The sequence below is a fragment of the Silene latifolia genome, chromosome 6, assembly GCF_048544455.1.
Source record: "Silene latifolia isolate original U9 population chromosome 6, ASM4854445v1, whole genome shotgun sequence".
NCBI classification, from domain to species: domain Eukaryota; kingdom Viridiplantae; phylum Streptophyta; class Magnoliopsida; order Caryophyllales; family Caryophyllaceae; genus Silene; species Silene latifolia.
The window spans coordinates 125780764-125802143 of NC_133531.1; the positions used below are offsets into that span (position 1 = coordinate 125780764).

A 21380-nucleotide genomic window follows, 5' to 3' on the forward strand; every position below is an offset into this window, starting at 1 on the left:
GCCGTACAACCAACTAGTAGATTCAAATAAATACCCTTAATTAATTTATTTTCTCGCTACACTTAGGGCTGTCAATGATATGAGCCGGCTCGTTGAGCTCTCGGAATCGGCTCGGTCAAATCCCGGCTCGTGCTCGGTCAAAACGAGCTCGAGCTCGAGCCGAGCTTGGCTAAATACGAGCAGAGCCCGAGCTCAGCAAGGCTCGGCTCGGAAGCTCGTTTGGACTCGTTTATAATTTTTTTTTGTACAATCTTTATATTGTAGTATTATTTTTATTTCAAATTATATGTTATTTAGACATTTTTATAAGTATATTATGATATAATATTTTTTACTATTTTATAATTTAGTTATTTTTCAAAAATATTTATATTTAGTTAGATTTAAAAGGTGAGAAAGGAAAAATATATAATGACAAAACGAGCTCGATTCGAACTCGAGCCGAGCTCAAACTTTTCCCGAGCCGAGCTCAAGCTTCAATTTTTTAGGCTCGAAGAGCTTCGAGCCGAGTCCGAGCTCGAGCTAAAAAATTCGAGCCGAGCCCGAGCCCACCCAAGCTCGGCTCGACTCGTTTACACCCCTAGCCACACTCAGAAGATAAATCTAAATTGATATAACTATGTTGGGTACAGTGCACAAAGATAGATACTATTCTCATTTCTCATAATGAACAGTGACTGAGAACATCACTTTGGTAGCTTTCTGTTCAAAACGCAACACTTTGAACAACCTCTTCATTATTTCTACTTTTCCCTCTTATTTGCCTCTCACCTCAATTATTCTCTCAATGGCGGACACCTTCACTTTGAAGTTTACTCCGATAAGAATGCTCCAGAATGTTTCAGTTTATGCTCCTACCTATCTTATCTTCATAAATACAAAAACATCTAAACCCCTCTCATTAATCCACGTCGTCAAATTCATCCTTTTTTTTTAAAAAATGTGGGACCCGCCATTACCCATCTACATTTTATTAATTAATACTGTTGTTGAAAGTGCTTTATTAATTTTTTTTTTTTTAAAGACTACCCTACCACGTTCAATCAACCATTTTATTTCCCTTTTATTTATACAAAACTCAGAATCAACTTCTATCTCTTCAAAGTTTATGCTGAGAAATTTGGACTCGGAGAAATTTGTATCAGAATTTTTTTCTCAAAAAGAAAAACTAATATACTTTATTATATTTATTATTACTCGCTCAAAAAATGAAAAAGTCACCAGTTATAAGAATATGGTTTACATGCTATCTATTTCACACATTAAATACAAAAAATAAATTAGAAATAAACGATTATTTAAAAAACAATTGGGTACAAAAAAAGAGAGTTAATTGTTCATATAAAGACCAAAAAAAATAAAAGAAAAGTGAATATGCAAAAAGAAAAGAACCCAAAATATTTGTAATATTTACAAAAATAAATAAATAGACTTTCTTTAAATATCAAGATCTTTTGACAACATGCATGTATGCCCTTCTTCAAGTTTTGACCTCTCATAAGGGTCAAATTATAAAGATGAGTGTAATTTTGATGAGATAGAGGAAGGTTTTTTTAGTGATTAGTATAAGGATTGACATACAATGGAGTCTTTTTTAGAGTAGTGCCTTTTTTGTTTTCTATTATTGAGGAAGGGCTAAGGTTGAGACGTCGAGTGAGAGGCGAAAGGGGCAAAGAGATGAGCGTTTTGGCTAGGTGATTGTTTTTGTTTTAGGGTTTGCTAAGTTTAGGGTCTATAAATTAATTTGCACAAATTGTTTTGATATGGATAATGGATTAATGATCATTAAAATGATCCTAGAGAGATTTTTGGACAGAAAATGAAGTCCATAAGATTGTGTTAGACTAGATGGGCTATAAAGCCTATAATACACACATTAGTGTGAGCTAAACAAATTGACTGACCGGCAGATCGGGCATTTTGCAACCAATTAAGTCTCCCCTAAGACGGTACTGGTCAAGTATATACCACTTGTGTATATGAGAATTCATAAAGAAAAATAATATATTTGTCTTATTTATACAAGTAGTATACTGGTATAATATTTGACCCGTTTTAAGCTTAAGACGGATAGTGACATTTTAATTGAGAATTAGTGTTTTACAATTGTTGTTATATATTTAGGGTGATAGTATGATAGATCTTATAAAATCGAAATATGTCAACTGTCACAACTCACATGGATTTTTACTACGGAGTATATAATTATTTTATTTATATGTGGGTTAAAATTTAACATATTAGTTGTAGAAAAAAGTCGGTTTAAATTAGTTGGTTACAAATGATTTCTTAGGACATTTTTAAGCTAATGAGCCATATATATTACTAGAGTTGGCAATCGGGTCAATCAGGTGGGTTTGTGTCGGGTTAAGTCGGGTTGGGTCATATTGGGTTCGAGTCATATCGGGTCAGGCAACTCTTTCGAGTCGTTTCAGATCGTTATCGAGTCGGGTCATTTCGGATCGAACGATGTATTGGGTTGGGTAGGGTCATTATCGGGTTCGGCGATTTTATCGAATTATTTCATTTTTTAACCAATAAAATTAATATTTCGATCTTTAATTGGTTTAATTACTTCATTATTAAGTCAAAGGTATCAAATTAAACACTAAATCGTTTTCAATTTGATCAATATTAAACTTGATAATTATCGAGTCATCAATTTAATCGGGTCATTACCGAGCCGGGTTCATATCGGATCGGTCTGGGTCGGGTCCGGGTCACTAATTATCGGGTCGTGTTAGGTTACAGGTCGTCATCGGGTCGGGTCGGTTTCGGTTTGCAATATTCTCGGGTTTGCTCGGGTGCCAGACTTGCCAGCTCTACATACTCCCCATGTTTGAATGATTTAATATGACTTTACATTGTGCAATTTTTTTGGGCTTATTAGAGTATAATCACATCGGATTTTTTTTATATAGATAACGGTCATAGTGCATCTTATATTTTGATAAAATTTCTAAAATATATAAAATTATTGTTACTTTTTAATTATTACTGTATATAATTATGTGATATATCACGAGTTTGATTATTTAACCATTTGATAAAATCTTTTACACATGCACGGGTCACAAATTTAATTTTATCAAGTTTCACTAACAATTGTACCAAGTGAAAACCTGGTATAAAAATTGGTATTATCTAAAATAAGCATCTAGAATTTAAATAAATTAATAAAATATATAAATAAATTGGTTTCATATATATCGGGTTTTTATGAAGTTCTGAGAATAACAAGACAATGCAAAAACTTAATTTCAGCTACAACAGAATATATCACTACAATTATTCAACTAATTGACTCTAAATCATTAACACTCAATTTACACTAATTACAAATGAAATTTATATTTCAAATCTAAAAACTTAACTATGATTTTATCACTTAGTTATTACATTTGTAGTTTCAAGATTGTTTAACAAAAAGTAGAGGTACTTTATTTTTAAAATTTACTACTAAAGAGAATAAACTTCAAAAAGATAATTAAGCCATATAAATTTATCTTAAATATTTATGTTTTTTAAATAACAAAATTTTAAATAGCATACCCGTGCAATTTGCACGGGTTTAAAACCAGTTATCTGATATACCAAGAAAGATGTACGTAGGGAATATGGTCATATGGATGGGGTGGAGTCATATCCATATCTATTTAATTTATGGTCATCCATATCCCACCCTCGTCCATTTAATATTTTTTCATCCATCCATATCCATATCCACCGGGTGAAGCGGGTGGAGCGGGTACCCGTTGGATATTTTCACAGCTCATAAAATTTAAAGATAATATATCGTAAAAAAAAATTGGCGATAAAATTAAAAGGTATACATAATTCAACTAACAATATGTGTTAGCAAATAGCAACCCAGTATATATCCAACAACAAAGTGTCTTTGCAAAGCAAATGACCATACAAATAGTCACGCCAACTACAAAAAAACCATCAACGCATTATATTATTGATTAAACTAACAAAAGTCAGTTACTTTAATTAGTGAAAATAACAATATCCACATAAACCCAAGTTTACTTTTCCTAAATAACAGTATGATATTAAAATTAAGTAAAATTTTTGATAAAAAAAATATACTTTTGAAGGAAAATCTTTAATGACCTAAATAATTATTAACTTAATGAAAAATTAATTATAAATATTAATTTCGGATATCCACAGGGTGGTTAAGCGGGTGAAAGACGATAATCCATATCCCACCCTAAATTCACCCATATCCATATCCTACCCTAAATTCGAAAAAAATTCGTCATCCATATCTCACCCATTTAATTTCGGGTGGATATCCACAGGGTAAAGGTGAGACTGTCATCCCTAAATGTACGGTCTAATGAGGCTACCACGAAATATTTACTCAGGGACAAGCTCTACTATTCTGGTTCATAGTGGAGAGATCGAGCTTCAAGAAATAGTGAACGGTCTTATCAATAGACAAACTAACGATGATAACGGTGGTATCTTCATCATCTCCATGGTCTGCGCCTTTCAAATCATCGTTTTCTTCTTCCCTAATCTGCTTCCCTCCATCACTTTCATTTTCCTCCAATTATTCACTCCAGGTAAACTCTCTCTCCCCACATCCTAATTCAATCCCTCTAATTTGTTTTCATGGTTTTTAGATCAATAAACTATGATTTGATTGTTCTTTTATTATTGTGATCCTGCTAAGTATTGCTTTAGATGTGATTCTTTTCAACTTTTTACATCAATTTTACTTATGTCTTGAGCTTTAAATGGCTACGGAAAGTTAGTATTCACGCTTTTAAGCCAAGCTGATCTTACTTGACGAAGCAGCAAAGTTCTTGATCGGAGATGGCCTTAACTCAGTCGTGATGCGAAGTAAGTAAACCTTATTTGCACTTCGTCTTTTCTTCATTGTTATATATAACTTCAATGTATCTGAAAAAGGAGTTGGTCAGTTTATCCTCTTTTGTACATATGTCCTGAATTTCACTACCATTTGGTAGCTATCTTTTGCCTTTTGTCTTTCATCGACTTGATTTTGCCCATCTTTTGCCTTCTATCAACAGGATGATAGTAAGAGCTAGAAGGGTCTTGCTGAAATTTAAAAGGTTAATACACTTTCCGGATAATGTAACACTTTCAATTTGACCGGCTGACCTAAATATTTGCTGTCAAAATATATCTAATTATCCAAGGAAGAATATGCTCAGTAGCCTACCCTTGCTGCTACATCCTTATCGCATAACGATAACTTGAGACCATAAGTGATTATTTATATGTAACTTCCGTTTACAACTTTCGAAAATTGTTGAGTTGTTAATATACTGTTTTTGACCTGCTTTGATTTTTTCCTTTTGATTGATTTTAAAAGATTATGGTTCAATTAGATCCGCTATTATATTCTCGGGTTTTTAAAGCACTCTTGGGTTTTTGTTTGTCGTGGCTGATATTGGCTTGGCTTACCTTTTATTTTGTCGTATGCTTGTATTTACTTCACTTAGTACATTGTATATTGATAATCTTATGGGATTTGTTTAAGGTCGTGATTTAATGAGTTGAAATACTGAGGCTATCGTTTGATTTATAATGTTAGAATGTTTGTGTTTAGTGATAAGATTGCAACGGAAGTTGTTGCTTTTATGTGTTCACTACTTCACTTCTCAATCCCAATCTATCTGCATAGTCCTCTTCGTCGTCTTCTCACTTGATCAACTATTGCACCTCTATTTAGCTACCTTTTACCAACGGATCTTGCAATCTAGCTGTATAGTCGTCTTCTTCTCACTTGATAAACTATTGCGCCTCTACTTAGCTAGCTTTTACCAGCGGATCTCATATGAGACACCTTAAATCTGGGACCACCCCGATCCTATTGAATTACTCATTCGAGGCAAGTTCATTATGTCTAGAGAATGTGACAAGTTATTTAAATGATCACACATGTGAGACCAACCAAATCCTTGTATGAGCCATTATTCTCGTACGTAGTAGGCTGTCATAGTTAATCGTGTTTACTTGCGTGCATTTCAGCCTCCCATTTGAATTTCAGGTAACTGCCATGTCAACAGTCAGTAGCGGTGCCAAGTCAACCGCTCAACCTACACTTTTTGGTAGCTTTAAGGTGGCTAAAAATCGCTAAAGGTGGCTGCAATGTCAACCTTTCCCACTACACCTTCTTGAGCTCAGTCACCTGTCGATTCTTCTCTTACTCGCTCGCCCCATTACGGTAACTATGCTTTGCTTACCTATTTGTGGCCTTTGTTTCGGGTGCAATTGTCATGAGTCTAGATGTGGATTACTCAATGCATGTTCGTTTGCTGGGTGCATGTTCGTTTGCCGCTGATCAGCCCCCAGATGGTTTCGCCCCACAGTCGCACACTGCGGATGTTTTTGGCGGTGTTGGGACTTGGGGTCTAAATATGATTTGTGCCTGTATTGATTTTGAGTGTAGGGTGGTAAAGTCTACCAGTGTAGTAGACTTTTGGATTAAAAAAATTGAAACAGAGCAAGGCAGTCGTGTCATGTTCTTTTCCATCTTATATCGAGGAGGGGAGGGGAGGAAAGGGTAAGGTCGGCTGTCCTTGGTGGTAGTCGATAAAAAACCTTAAAAAGCTTTGGTACTCCTCTACAATCAACTCATATGCTAGATAGAATGTTGAAGTTGAGTGCAAAAATCAACAGAGTGATCAATTGACAATTGATGTCGAGAACACGTTTCCGACCAAGAATTGTACTATCTCCGTTTTAATTATGCCGTCTTCTTCTGACTTTGATTGTTAACCGCTGGCAAGTCTGGCCATTAACTGTCCAAATATATATCTCTAGATACCGTCTTAACATTTCTCATGCTTGATTTATCAAAACTATTTTCATATTACTCTGTATCATATGAATTGATAAATGGACACAAGACACTACCCATCAAAGTTTACATCATGAGACCAACAAGGACATATATGAACAATCTTAACGAGACGGAGGGATTAGATCATTCACTCAATATAATATTGATTACAATGATCTTCATTTGGGGTATGAGGATTAAGATTGGCGAATCTTCTGTATTGCAGATATGTTGATGATAGTACAACTTTCTGGCAATACATTGTTGCTTATTCCATGGGTTGCTCAGATGCTCAGTACTTCAAAGGGCTATACAACTGCGGAGTACTACATTATTACTGACAAGGTGAGCAAATGCCTTTGACGAGTTTTGATATTGTTCTTTCTTTCACTTTAAGTTATGTACTCCTAAAATATTCGCTGTTTCACTGAAATTTTGTACTAAACTGTTCTTTCTTTCACTAAAAGTCTGTACTGAGCGATGTGATACCGTTGTCATTTATTTGAAGACCAGGAAGCTTTTTAATCCAAATGCAGAGAAAGTCTCTCATCTGTTGAGAAACGCTGGCGTAAAGGTAGCTGTCGTCTCCAACTTTGATACTCGATTAAGAGTTAAGACCTCTACTCGATTATTGATATATGGATGCAACGTTTATTCGTCTCTTTTTAGGCAGACTACTCCAATTTAAGAGTGCAAAGAAATTGTAAAGCGCTTCTTTTTTTCCCACTCAACAAGTTAAATGTTTGTAATGATCTATCCACCTTACTAAAACTATGGAAGGCCACTGTACATACAAACATTACCATTTTTTTTTTTTGGTTTTGCGCTTTCCCCTTTTAAGCGATGCGTTTTGGTGATTGTTTTTGCTTATTTCTCTTTATTTGTTTTTTTCACACTTCTCTTTATGTTCAACTCCATTTTGTCGTAGGAGATGTTGAAAAGGGCATCCATAGTTTGTAAAATGAAGTAGTTTTATCCACCTGGTGCCATTGTTGTTTGTTCACTATTGAATGCATTTATTGGTTGTGCATTTCCTGACATAATGTGAATGTGTTCTGGCAGCGAAACTGATTAGAAAGCGTCAAGATGGAATTGTTTTTGTAAACAAGGCTCACAGAGAAGGAGATGAGCCCTTTTGAGTTCAAGACAGACGGAGGTAAATTATACTTGGCATTCTGGCCTTCGTGCTCTCTTTTTGATTGATGAAAACAGGGTTTAGTGCATATCTTAATAATCATTTACTGGGCAGAACAAGTCATTGACGGACTTGATAGAGTTGTGGTGACTATGAAGAAGTGTGAGGTTGCGTTCTTGACAATCGTTCTAGAATGTGGTCAAGTTCAGAAGTTCTAGGTCATGAAATGTAGGACAACAGTGACATTACTTTGGTGCCTTTAAGGTCTCCCCAAAATGAGCCAATGTTTTAATTAACATTCAAAAATATTTTCAGGTTGAGGGAACTCCACACACTGAAAGGACATGTTGAATCGGTTGTCAAGCTGAAGGGACTAGATATCAATACTATCCAGAACAACTACACGGTCTAAGGCGGAAACAAGAGCGTCCCACTCGAAAATTCTACACACGCATCGTACCAAGAAATGCATAAATGAGAGAAGAGGAAGAAATAAGAAAAAAAATGGAAGCTAGCTATGATATGTTCCTTTTTTTCTTGTTCAATTTCAGAGAGGTTGTTGATGCAAGGATTAATGGCAATATAAACCATGCATGGAGAGTTCACTCGGAGAAAATCCATGGCGCTTTAGAGGTCATAAATACTATCTCACCAAAAAAATCAAAAAATATTATGACTATAGTACTATTGCGAGTCTTGCATAATGTAACACAGTTCCACTCTCTCAATGAAGAAATGCCAAGTTTTTGTTTTTGTTACAAGTACTTCCATTTACTTTCTACTATGTCTCAAATTTTCAATGTCTATTCCAATGTTACTCCGGTATCATATCAGTGGCACGCATTTCCGATACCATCCACCAACGATGTTTCTATGAAATTCTCAATCTGTTATCGATAACAATGGTGAAGACTCGAGACTACATAGTATAAACTACATACTACATACTACATACATCCAAGTATCTAACCTCGGTTACCCCCGCCATTTGTGAATCCCTTGAGTCACTCGCGATATTGTTGTATATATGCTAAAATAAAAGCAAAGTAACCATCGAACTTGCACACTTTGAAACAACGATCGAATAATATGTATACACCCAAGAATGCCCTTTTATAGAATAATCAGTACACACAAGCTTAATTAATTTAACCCTCACAAATGTCGTGCTTTAGCACGGGATCTCAACTAATTATTGAAATTAATTGAGTTTTACCCCAACTATCCTGGAAAAAATAAGTAAATAAATTTTACTCAATTAATTTTAGAAACTGTGTTATATGACGCCAATAAATAAGTAAATAAATTTGTGAACTGTAAATTTTAGAGATACCTCTTGAATCGTAATTGATACATAATTCCAAAGCTATTATCACCATATCATACTTTTATTAAACCTACAAATAATTTGCAACGATTAAATTCAAATAATAGTAAATCGAAATATGAGGCACATTTAAACCCATTGAGATATAAACAGTAAACACACACAAATTCAAAATAGCTATCTTTTACAAATAAAAAGCTTTGGACGGGGACTACAAATAAAGCACCACAAGTACATACTCATTTATACGAGTATTATTTAAACAAAACCTACGCTATCAATTTGGACGGGAGTATATTACTTTTATTTCCTTTTTTTCTAGACAAAATTTTATATCCTCATTCGATATGTCAATAAAATATGATATCTAATAATCTAATCACCAAGTTTTTTATATATTATTTTAAAATTGCTCGAAAGTATTTAATTAAATTCCAGAATTTTCTTCACACATTTACACTAAACCCTAACAGTGTGTTAATTGTGAAACTCTCCTCTACTGACTGCTTCACTAGTTTAATTTACCCTGCCAAAAATCGGACTACTTGGTAACAATAAGGTAAAATCCCACTTTCTTCGTCATTTTGTCTATGCGTTTGGTTATGTGTTTGATCGAGACGATTAAATTATTCACATGTTTACATGGTTAAATCACGTTCTTTTTTACGAGTAATTGGCCTTGTGGTATATAAAAAAATTGTTAATGTGCATGACGGTTTTATTTGTATTTTTGTCTTTCTTGAAAAATAAAACGTGTAGAGTTTGGTTTACTTTTTTTGTTGTATATACTAACCAGTGATAAAGACGGAGTTAATGTGGACGATAGGTTGTAGATTTGAGTCCCCTTCTCGGTTGTATTATACAGCATCTGTTTTTTTACGAGTAATAGCAAATTTATGTGAAATATTGGCCCTAGCATAGTAGCATGTATGGTGGTTCGACCGATTGATTGCCCTTTTTATTTGAGTCCCTCAATTAAAAGTCAACTGTTGGGTGCTTGTGTAGGCATGTCGATGATTCAAAGGCTCTTTGGAGGCTTGCCCAACTGCTCGAAGATTTTCCGTACTTACTGCACACTAGCTTGTGGTATGAGATCAGCTTACGATGGCCAGTTCCGTCTTCTTGGACCTCCAGAGTTATACCGCCACACCCAGCCGTCTTGCCCATCTAATAATAATAATAATAATAATAATAATAATAATAATAATAATAATAATAATAATAATAATAATAATAATAATAATATAAGAGTAAACGATGTTAAGGAGGAGGCCACACCAAAATCCAGTACAGGTGACCCATTCATGTATGCAATGATGAACAAGTACAACGCCTACAATCAAGTAGTACCTCCGGAAATGATGGGATATACAGAAAACTACTCCCCAACTTACCTCACCTCTGGGAATCCGTGCCTGGATTATTTTTTCCATGTGGTCCCGAGTACACCAGCTGATCAGGTCACCAAACGATTGGAATCTGCGTGGGAGCAAGACCCATTAACAGCACTTAAGCTTGTGTGCAACCTGAGGGGGGTTAGAGGGACCGGTAAAAATGATCGTAAAGGCTTCTATGCTTGTGCTCTCTGGATTCACCACCACCATCCTAAAACCCTGGCTGCCAATGTTGAACCCATTGCTGAGTTCGGATATTTCAAGGACCTTCTAGAAATCTTGTATCGTCTAGTCAATGGCCCTCAAGGTAATACCTTTGTCAGAAAGTGGCCCCACGGTGCTGACCCCAAAACTTACAAGCGCAAGTCTCAAGAAGAAAAGAGACTTGAGGCAGCCGGAAAGGGGATGAGTAAGTACAACGACGATCCTAACTACCGTTTCTTGCATGCTCAGGTATCCCAACTCTTTGCGTATTATCTGAAATCCGACATGGAGCAACTTACATCCGGGAAGTGCAACAAGTTAAGCCTGGCAGCCAAATGGTGCCCTTCGTTGGACTCATCTTTCGACAGGTGCACTTTGATGTGCGAGAGCATAGCCAGAAATCTATTTCCACGTGACAAATACCCCGAATACCAAGGAATTGAAGACTCTCATTACGCATATAGAATAAGAGATCGGCTAAGGAAAGAGGTTCTTGTCCCTTTGCGTAGAGCACTAAAGCTCCCTGAGGTATACATTAGTGCCCATGAATGGAGCTCCATCGACTACTCGCGGGTCGCATCCATTGCCATGAGCAACTACACTGACCTATTTTATAAACACGATGAGGCACGGTTCCAATGGTTCCTCAAGAGAGTCGAGAAAGGAGAGGCAAAGATAGCAGCTGGAGCGTTACTCCCTCACCAAATAGTCAACAAGGTCAGGCACGAAGACGACCAAGTTGCGGAGCTCCAATGGAAGACAATTGTGGAGGAGCTTTCGGCATTGGGAAAGCTCAAAAACTGCCTGGCCATATGCGATGTATCTGGGAGCATGTACGGAGAGCCCTTGGACGTGAGCATTGCTCTTGGATTGTTAATTTCTGAACTGAGTGAGGAGCCATGGAAGGGGAAACTAATCACATTTAGCGAGTGGCCGCAGTTTCAAGTCATCGAGGGTGAAACACTTTATTCTAAGATAAACTGCATTGAAGAAATGAATTGGGATATGAACACGGATTTCCAAAGGGTGTTTGATAGAATACTTGAAGTTGCAATTCAAAGGAAACTCACAGACGACGAGATGATCAAACGGCTTTTCGTGTTCAGTGACATGGAGTTTGATCAGGCATCGGCTAATGATTGGGAGACTGACTACGAGGCAATTGTGAGGAAGTTCAATGAGAAAGGGTATACGAGGGTCCCTGAGATCGTGTTCTGGAACCTGAGGAACTCAAGTGCTACCCCTGTTCTGAGCCATCAGCCAGGGGTGGCCATGGTCAGTGGGTTTTCCAAGAACTTAATAAAGGTGTTTATTCAAGAAGACGGGTGTCTAAGCCCCGTCAAGACCATGGAAGCTGCCATTTCCGGTAAGGAGTACCAGAAACTTGTTGTCGTGGATTAGTATCACCTTTTTTTTATGATTTTTTTTTTTTTTTTTTAGGGAATAGAGTTTGCTTTAAGTATCTGCTGGTGAATTTGTCTTCCTCGCTCTTTTTATTTCGGGTTGTTATAGACAAGTTATTTCAATTCAGGTTATAATGCAAACTTGTTAAGTGTTTCAGGTTATCCTTGCCGTTTAAATAATACTACATTACTGTAAAAGATGGCATCAAAACACTATATTCCCTGAACCTTTGAGGTAGCCAATTCTATTTACGCAAATCATTATCAAAGTGATACGAAAATTACTTGGAACTTTCGTTGTAGCGGAAGCAAATTACTAACTCGAGACCTATTGGGTTATAGAATTCAGAATACGAGCGCATGTTGAGGCCTTTTTGTGCAATATGAGGAGATGGAAGGGAAAGGGTTTGTGGTTGATGATGAGGGTTTTAATGAGGTTCTTAATGGTTTCAATTGAGACAACATACTGATGGAACTCGAAATTCGAATAGGCACATAAATGCTGGGAGGGAGTTTTATCTAGTATTGATCAGTGTTTATAAGCTTGAAAATCAGATGCGATTGGTTTAAAGGGTTTGATCGCTTTGTTATACGCATTTGAGGCTTTGACATGCAACTCCAAATTCGAAACAACCATGTGAGTTGAAAATTGATAACAATCATATACAATCTTTTTGAGTCGAAACTCAATACAATCATAATTTTAACAATCATATACAATGTAATAGTAGCGTTTTTTGTAGACTTATAACCTGCCATTTTAATTAGTTAATTGTGGCGATCTTGGCTAGAACCTCTGAAAAATTCTACAACACTTGAGTTTGACAAAGCAAACGAAAGGAGTTCTAGATCACGTTCAAAAATGGTCATATCATCTTCACTTAAAGTAACCCAAGCTTCAATTCCACTCCCATCCCTTGTTTGACTCAAAGCAAATGTGTTTTTATACCCCAAACTAACCAAACTTTGCCAAATTGGCTTCCCCCATCCAAAATCGGCGGCATCGTACAGTCCATCTCCACATGTGCTAAGGCATTTAAAGAAATCAACATCCTCCTTTCTTAGCAAGGTTCCAGCCTCTTTGAATAGTTCGCGTATCACTGAGTACGCGTCCTTCCCTTGTAGCTTCTTCGCGTAGTTGCTGATGGCCTCTGTTTTCCCCTGCCTTTGCTTTGCTACCAAATCACACATACATATGTTGTTGTTGTTGTCTTCCATCTTAGCAACGTAGTAACCAACCAGGTTACCAATGGTAGTGCTTGGCAATGGCGGTGTGGTTCTCTTACGAATGTTCATTGACTGGGACATCACTGAATATCGCTTATCCCGTGAATTTGCTCTTGATGCCTTGGTGGCACATTTCCATAGAAGGGAGGACACGACCTCAACTCGTGTAGGCCGAGAAACATCTTGACTAGCACCCCTTGTCCTAAGCTCTGCGATCTTGGATGCTTCAAATACAAACCTTCTCGTGGATGTCCGATCCATGCCTAGGTTCAACGAATCTTGTGTGATCGAGGAATCCATGGGAGGGAACAAAGACGAGGCCAGGTACTCGGGAATCACTCTATTGGCCGAGCAAGAAGCAATATCAGACCAACCTCTCATGAAAGCGGACACAGTCCCGCCATCAGTGATCTTATGTGACCAGCAAATCCCTAATGCCATCCCTCCACACTCGAATGTATTGGTTTGAACATGAGCCAATTGGTGATCATCATCATCACCAACCATTCTCATATTTCGAGACTCTATATCAACCGGAAGCAAGTGTTTTAGGGCATTAGCGTTAGGTTGTTTTAGGAAGTCATTCAAACGGGTGTTAACATGTGCCATGGAAAATGCAACACCCGCGTCATTACAATCAATCGATACATGGTCTTTTATCCTCCCGGCAAAGGGATAGAAGTCGGTCAAGAAAGGGGAAAGCGATTTCTTGAGGTATTCAACTCGATGCCTAGCCTCGATTTTCGGATGACCGTGGCTATGTTCCATAGGGTAGAAGAATACCATAGAAGCATAGACCGAAGGTGCAAGTTGATCCAAGAGGGAGAGCTTGAAATTCCTAAGGTGAAGAGGAGTGGGTGAGGATGGTTTTATATATTCCCTACCCAACCTTACAACCTTCATAGCATTTGCCATTTTTAATCACTTATTATTAATCAATCGTATAATATCACAGGTTTTGTATAATTACCAACATAAATAGCCTCTATTTAAAGAGGCGTACTTACTTGTACTCCGTATTTAATATTTGTTGTAAGATTTATTTTGTTCAGACAAAGTTATGCATTTCATAGATGGCGACATGCATGGCGTATATAATTATCAATTCCACCAATGCAAGTAGCTAGCGAATTAGATTTTGTACGTCAACGTTGTTGCGTGATTCGTTGTGCACAAATTTTGTTGACATACACCGATTTACTACTAAATCTTAGTATTAGGCGAAACAAATACGTTCAGACTTTAGATACAACAACAACATCAGAGCCTTTGATTTGGGGTCGGCCGACATTAATCATCCTTTAGAACCGTTCATGAGTGAATGCACACCTTAAAATGCGAAAAAAAAAAAGTAAAAAACAAAAGGGAGAGCGAAACATAATACATAATCAATGTAAATTTATAGGTTTTAAAATCGAAGTTCAGAATTCTTTTATAAAAAGTTAAAATTTTATTAGTTTGTAATCCCTTGAGTTGGGATGAGATTGTATTACGTATATATAGACACATACAAGATATGTGACAGGTATAACAACCCTAAATACAAGGCTAAACTAAGGCTAGTATCCAGGAGAAATATTGAGTCTTTTGCTAAAGTAGCCATTTGGCCTAAACTATTCACCAAAATGACCATATCTTCATTATATTCCCCAAAATGACCATATAATAACATAGTATTATGATTTATGAATATCTAATTAAACTAAACATGGTATTCAAATTTAATTTTCTTAAAAAATAGATATTTTTAGTTTATAACGATATATGAAAAAATCGTTTGTTTTCAAAATATATGAAAATTTAAGCATGTTTAGAAAATAAGAAAATTTTAAGTTAAATCTTCATTAACATCTAGAAAATCAATAAATACATTTACAATCTTACATAGTTACATTGATGGTAGGGCCTGTTCGTTATTTTTTTTTATATTTTTTTTAATAAAATTGCAGGTTGTTCTTCTTTTTCTCTTTTTGTCTTCTTTTTTGATATTTTATGAAAGTGCATACTTTTTTTTTTTTTTTTTTACTTTGGAACTTAAAAAATAATCATATTCTTTCATTCAAAAGTAATTTCATAGGCCAATTGATAGTTTGGTTAATTTTCTGAAAATAGTTATGATATACTTGGTATTACTATCGTTCAATTTTGTAGAATATTTTCATAATTTGTATATATATTTATATTATTTTGAGAGAATATAATAAATTTGATTATCTGGATGAAATTTTTTAGTTTGGCTGTAATTTGGCAACTTTATAATTTACATGGTCATTTGGGTAATTAGATTTATAAAATGGTCATTTTGGAAAATAGTTTGAGTTAAACGGCTACTTTGGCATAAGACCCAGAAATATTTACATAACTAATTTACATATAATCATATCCACACTAAGGGGTTGTTTGGTTGCCTTCTAAATTCATAGGAATTGGAAAATTATGGGAAGTAGGTAAATGAAGGTTTGTTGGGTTGCCCAATTCATGGGAAGTAGAACTTCCAATGGAACTACAATTCCTACATAATGTAGGAAGTCACTTACCTATCCCCCGAGGTAAGTGGGAGTTCTCACATGAATTCAAGTTCCCACATCCAACCAAACAAGATTTCTACAATTCACATGATTTTCAACTTCACATGAATTTAATCTTCCCGGTAATTATATCTTTCCATGGTGAACCAAACGACTCCTAATAAATTTAAATCGAGAATAGGGAAAAATGGTGGTACAAACTTAACCAACTTTAGGAATTTGGCTCATTTATTTGTCCATGCTTAAAATGGTGGTACAAACTAAAAGATAGAGGGAAATGATGAGATTTAAGATAGTAGGGGAAAATAGTATACGAAGTAATACTCACTCTATTAGGGAGGTAATGAACTAATGGTTCAGCCGTCCCTCCTAAGTATTGTATTACATACCTCCATATGGACATAATAATGCGCCTTCACCTCTTCTTTACGACTTCAAACCCCACCACTAACTAGACCTGGCAAGTGCAAACAAGTCAATTGAATCGGATTTAATCCGGTCTATTCGGATTCTGATTGTTCGGATTCTTTCAAAATATAGGAAAATATAAAAATACAAAAGCACAAGATATTGCAGGTCTTGATCAATTTGGGATCAACTTCGTAAAATTTGATAAATTCAGTGAAAAAGTCATTTTCAAATGGATTTACAACTAGGACGTGATTCTTATGATGCGAAGACGTGTTCTTCATCAAAATTGCCAAAAAATAACTCGAAACAATTCAATATTCACTTAGCCCAGCAAATCGTGAACCGATTTATGACCATTCCTATTTTATGTATCTGAATTAATATTAGAGTAAATTATCAATTACTTTTACGTTTTAATCCAATTTTTTTTCACTTACTCCCACACTAGTATAGATCCCGCGTAGTCGTGCGGTTTTTTAAATAGGGATACTAGAGAATTTTATAATTATATTACTGGTATTTAACCTCCCTTGAAATTTAATTATGGAATTTACTATTAGTAATATTTTGTATTAAGAGGTAGTGATGGGGCATATTCTGCACCGCTGACCAAGTCAACAATATCGAGCAAGGTCAAGGGTATCCACAGCAAAGTCAACGACTTAGACGGTCTAGCCGATGCATCCCATCGGCTGTCACTGGTCCCGGCCGGACAACTAGCTTGTACCGAGACCCAAACCGCGTACTCATATCCAAGACCCTCGAGCGAGCCGCCACAGTCCATCGGCCGAGGGTACAACGGTCTTTTCACCTTTTGTCACGTGGCACCTGGCCACCACGCGTGACAAAAAGGTGAATGCCTATAAATACTCCTCAACCTTCATTGAGGAAAGCATCCACAAATTGACCTAATAACCACTATTCATCTGGTAATATCTTCCTTATCTCTCTACAATACACTCTTAGCCAAGTAACAACAACTTACCTCTCTAAGTTTACTGACTTGAGCGTCGGAGTGAGTACGCTCGGCCAAAGCCGAGCCCTCAGTTTGTTCATCGTTTCAGAGACCGGGAAGGATTCCAAAGAAGGACATCATTCTACTAGCTACGAGTGGTATCAAACATCTGCTCTGGAACTATACCCGGAACAATTGGCGCCGTCTGTGGGGAGAATCACTAAAAGCTAGTCACATTCATTCCCAAACAACAAAAACAAAAACACAAGAAAAACCCACCCCAAAAGCCAAGAGGATGTCAAAACAACATGTAGTCGTGACCGATTTAAAAACCGAGCCACACCAGGATGATACATTTCACCATTTCGAGTAGTGCGACCCCTCCACCGGAGGAGTAGTCCAACCGAATTCGGAATGCCGATAGCGCCGGACGATCGCCGCCACAACCAGGTCACCATCATGGGACGGGTGGTTGACATAGCAAAACCAAGACACTCCTAGACTGATTGGGAGTGCACCAACTCACGCAGCTCGCCGACACGAGCGGCGGAAACCGTCAAAAACCAGGCCAGGGCGTGACTCCAAGAAATTTGAACGAAGCACTGGGAGAAGCAGACCCTATCAAGACGCCGGAGGAGCCCAGAGTGGTCGTGGTGAACATAAGTCCATCTCGCACTCGGGAGAGGACAGCGTCGCCGCCACACCGACGGGGAACACCCCGGGGGAACCAGCGAAGTCCGACTCAGGAGAGCCGGAGAAGAAGTCCGAGTCGAAGAAGGAGTCCTTCCCGCTACGAAGAGAGAAGCCGGACCAGGAACACGAGGAGTCGGTCGCCGCGTGTCATCCGACACGTAGTCAAGCAGCCTCTCAGTGATTATGTTCTAGAGACCGCCGTGCCACCCAAGCTGAAGTTACCAACGCTCACATACAAAGGAGATAGTGACCCAACCGACCACGCCGAGGCCTTTGAGTCTCACATGTCGGTATGGGAGCAGCCCGACGAGGTCTGGTGCCGGGTCTTCCCAACGACCCTACATGGATTGGCTCAGAGTTGGTACAAGGGGCTCCCCGACGGCTCGATATACTGTTTCGCCGACCTAAAGGACGCTTTCTTGGCCCAGTACTCTTGTAACAAAAGGAGGGCCGTGGAGACATCGGACCTCCTAACTATCAAACAGGAGGAGGGCGAGTCTCTACGAGCCTACGTGAAAAGGTTCGACGGCAAGGTTCAACAGATTCGGGAGATCAACCCCGAACTAGCGGCGTTCGCACTAATGAAAGGCCTCCCGAAGGGAAGCTTGAAAGACGAGCTCATCAAGCACGGGGGCCTGGGCCTGGACGCCGCAAGGAAGATGGCCGATCAGGCCATCAAGGTGGAAGATTACCACAAGACCTCGGGTAGGCCCCAACGAGGCCGATCCTCAAAGAAGAAAAGCCATCGGGATGACAAACCGGATGAGAGACGCCGCGACACTACGGGTCGCGGTCGATGAGAAACGCCGTGACAAAAACAGGTCACGGTCCGATAGATCGCCAAGAAGCGAGGACTCGACGGGCGCCGGGGGAATTCGGGGCGTTTGTTTTACCAAAGGCATTACCATGACAAAACCCTCGGTCGCATCGGCCGCCTGTGGGTTTCGCCCGAGCGGCGAGGGCCGAAGTGGGGAGCGGCCTCCCAAGCAAAAGGAGACGGAGACGCGAACCGATCGCGAGTACCACGGTTGCGCCGCCACCTCATCGACAATCGCGGCACTGAAGAATGCCATTGAAGAGCTAATCCGAAAGGGGTGCCTCGACAAGTATGTGGCCAAAGGCCGAAGACACGACGCCCGGGTCTCAGATAAGAAATCCGTTTTTCAACGGATAGGAGTTATCCACGTAGTCATCGGAGGTAACGAGAACGGTGGGTCGGCTCATGGGCACAAAAGGCACCTGAACGAGCTGTATCAGGCCATCAACTTTGTGCCCAACACAGCGACCCCCGCCTCCAGCATTCCCGATATGACTATTGGAGGGAAGGACTACGAAGGAGTCATCGCCCCTCACAGCGACCCACTCGTAGTCAACTTGGACATAGCCAATCACCTGGTGAAGAGGTGTCTGATTGACACAGGCGCCTACACAAACATTATGTTTAGGGAGTGCTTTAATGACCTCGGCCTTAGACTCAAGGATTTGAGCCCCTGCACCCATCCACTATCGACTTCTCCGGGGTGGCACCGGTACCCTCGGTTCAATCGGGCTCCGGTGATGTTCGGCGAGGGGAATGCGGCCAAAAATGTCTTAGCCGAGTTCGTCGTCATCAACGGCTCGTCCGCCTACAACGCCCTAATAGGCCGAGTTACTCTGAGCGATGCCGACGCAGTGATGTCCATCCGGGCCCTGACACTAATGTATGTCTCGGACCGGGGGGAAGCACATAAACTCGTCTCCAAGGACGAGAAGGACGAGGTAGTCAACATCCAGATATCTGCCAGAGGATGCAACATGCAATCCCTCAAAGTGGCGAAGCAGTCGGAGAATGGGAAAAGCTCGTCCTCACAACCAAAGGGCGACCTTATGGATGCAACCGACGGCTGACAGAGGCGGAGCACCTCTAATAAGGCATTAGGAAACTAATAGACCTTGTTTAGCGCCGGAGGTGCCCAAAACAGCTGTGGGCACCCCGACGCATGTTAATATCAAATGTAAAAGGAACCAAGTCTTTCATCAAAATGTTCATTTTTCAGAATATGCCCCATATGGTAGGCCTACGAATGATCAAGCCGATGCACCAGAAGAGGCCGACGCAGAAATTTTTGCAAAATACTTGCGCAGAATATACGCTCAACATACACCGGAGCCCATGCCACGGCATAGACTACGCTGGGGGCAAATTGATGGGGCATATTCTGCACCGCTGACCAAGTCAACAATATCGAGCAAGGTCAAGGGTATCCACAGCAAAGTCAACGACTTAGACAGTCTAGCCGATGCATCCCATCGGCCTGTCACCTGGGTCCCGGCCAGACAACTAGCCAGCCGAGACCCAAATCCGCGTACTCATATCCAAGACCCTCGGCGAGCCTGCCACAGGTCCATCGGCCGAGGGTACAACGGTCTTTTCACCTTTTGTCACGTGGCCACCTGGCCACTACGTGACAAAAGGTGAATGCCTATAAATACTCCTCAACCTTCATTGAGGAAAGCATCCACAAATTGACCTAATAACCACTATTCATCTGGTAATATCTTCCTTATCTCTCTACAATACACTCTTAGCCAAGTAACAACAACTTACCTCTCTAAGTTTACTGACTTGAGCGTCGGAGTGAGTACGCTCGGCCAAAGCCGAGCCCTCAGTTTGTTCATCGTTTCAGGAGACCGCAGGAAGGATTCCAGCAAGGACATCATTCTACTAGCTACGAGTGGTATCAAACATCTGCTCTGGAACTATACCCGGAACAGGTAGAAAAGAGAACATTCAATATTGTTAACTTGTAAAATTAACGAATATTTAAATGTTTTACATAGTATGAAATAAATGTGATATTAATTACGTAATCTTTTCTTTTTAGAAGTAAACAATCTATAAATATTCTTAACTTATAGTACGCTTGTATCAAAAGACAAAACTTTAGAATTAATTAGAAAGTGTTTGCTAAAAAAAGTGTTCGTAACCATCATATTTAGTTTTAAAAATAATAGTAGAAAAATATTTCTACCCATCATACGTATATAATTAGTGCAATTTCATTCATGTAACAAAATAAGAATATTCTATTAATTTGTCTATACAAGTTGAAAAAATAACATCCCTTCTTTTAAATGACATAGAATTTTTTTTTTATGAAGTTAAATCAATATGCCTCAGTTATAAGTATGAAAAAATGAAGCCAAAGCCCAATTATAGAGTAATTCATTTAGGCGGGAAAACTTTAGAATTTCTTATTCTTTTAGTATAAGGGGAATTAATTATTCATCCTCTTCC

General features: G+C 38.6%; 2 protein-coding genes and 1 long non-coding RNA gene across 4 annotated transcripts; 2 read left to right on the top strand and 1 right to left on the bottom strand.

Annotated features, from left to right (window-relative positions):
- Positions 1 to 4408: 4408 nt before the first annotated feature.
- On the top strand, positions 4409 to 7919 carry LOC141658965 (uncharacterized). 2 transcript variants are annotated; one of them, XR_012549549.1, is made up of 6 exons: positions 4409 to 4577; positions 4746 to 4857; positions 5049 to 5090; positions 6032 to 6208; positions 7053 to 7400; positions 7889 to 7919. It is a non-coding gene; the product is annotated as an uncharacterized LOC141658965 (long non-coding RNA). The 2 variants fall into 2 exon arrangements; XR_012549548.1 differs by having other exon boundaries at positions 4409 to 4857.
- A 1839-nt stretch (positions 7920 to 9758) lies between these two features.
- LOC141658966 (uncharacterized) lies at positions 9759 to 12529 on the top strand. Its single transcript, XM_074465678.1, has 2 exons — positions 9759 to 9847; positions 10294 to 12529. The coding sequence occupies exon 2, from the start codon at positions 10296 to 10298 to the stop codon at positions 12285 to 12287; it is 1992 nt and encodes a 663-aa protein (XP_074321779.1). The 5' UTR covers positions 9759 to 9847; positions 10294 to 10295; the 3' UTR covers positions 12288 to 12529.
- A 528-nt stretch (positions 12530 to 13057) lies between these two features.
- LOC141588624 (epi-neemfruitin B 7-O-acetyltransferse L7AT-like) lies at positions 13058 to 14431 on the bottom strand. The gene has a single exon (XM_074410056.1). The coding sequence runs from the start codon at positions 14429 to 14431 to the stop codon at positions 13058 to 13060; it is 1374 nt and encodes a 457-aa protein (XP_074266157.1).
- Between the last annotated feature and the right edge of the window lie 6949 nt (positions 14432 to 21380).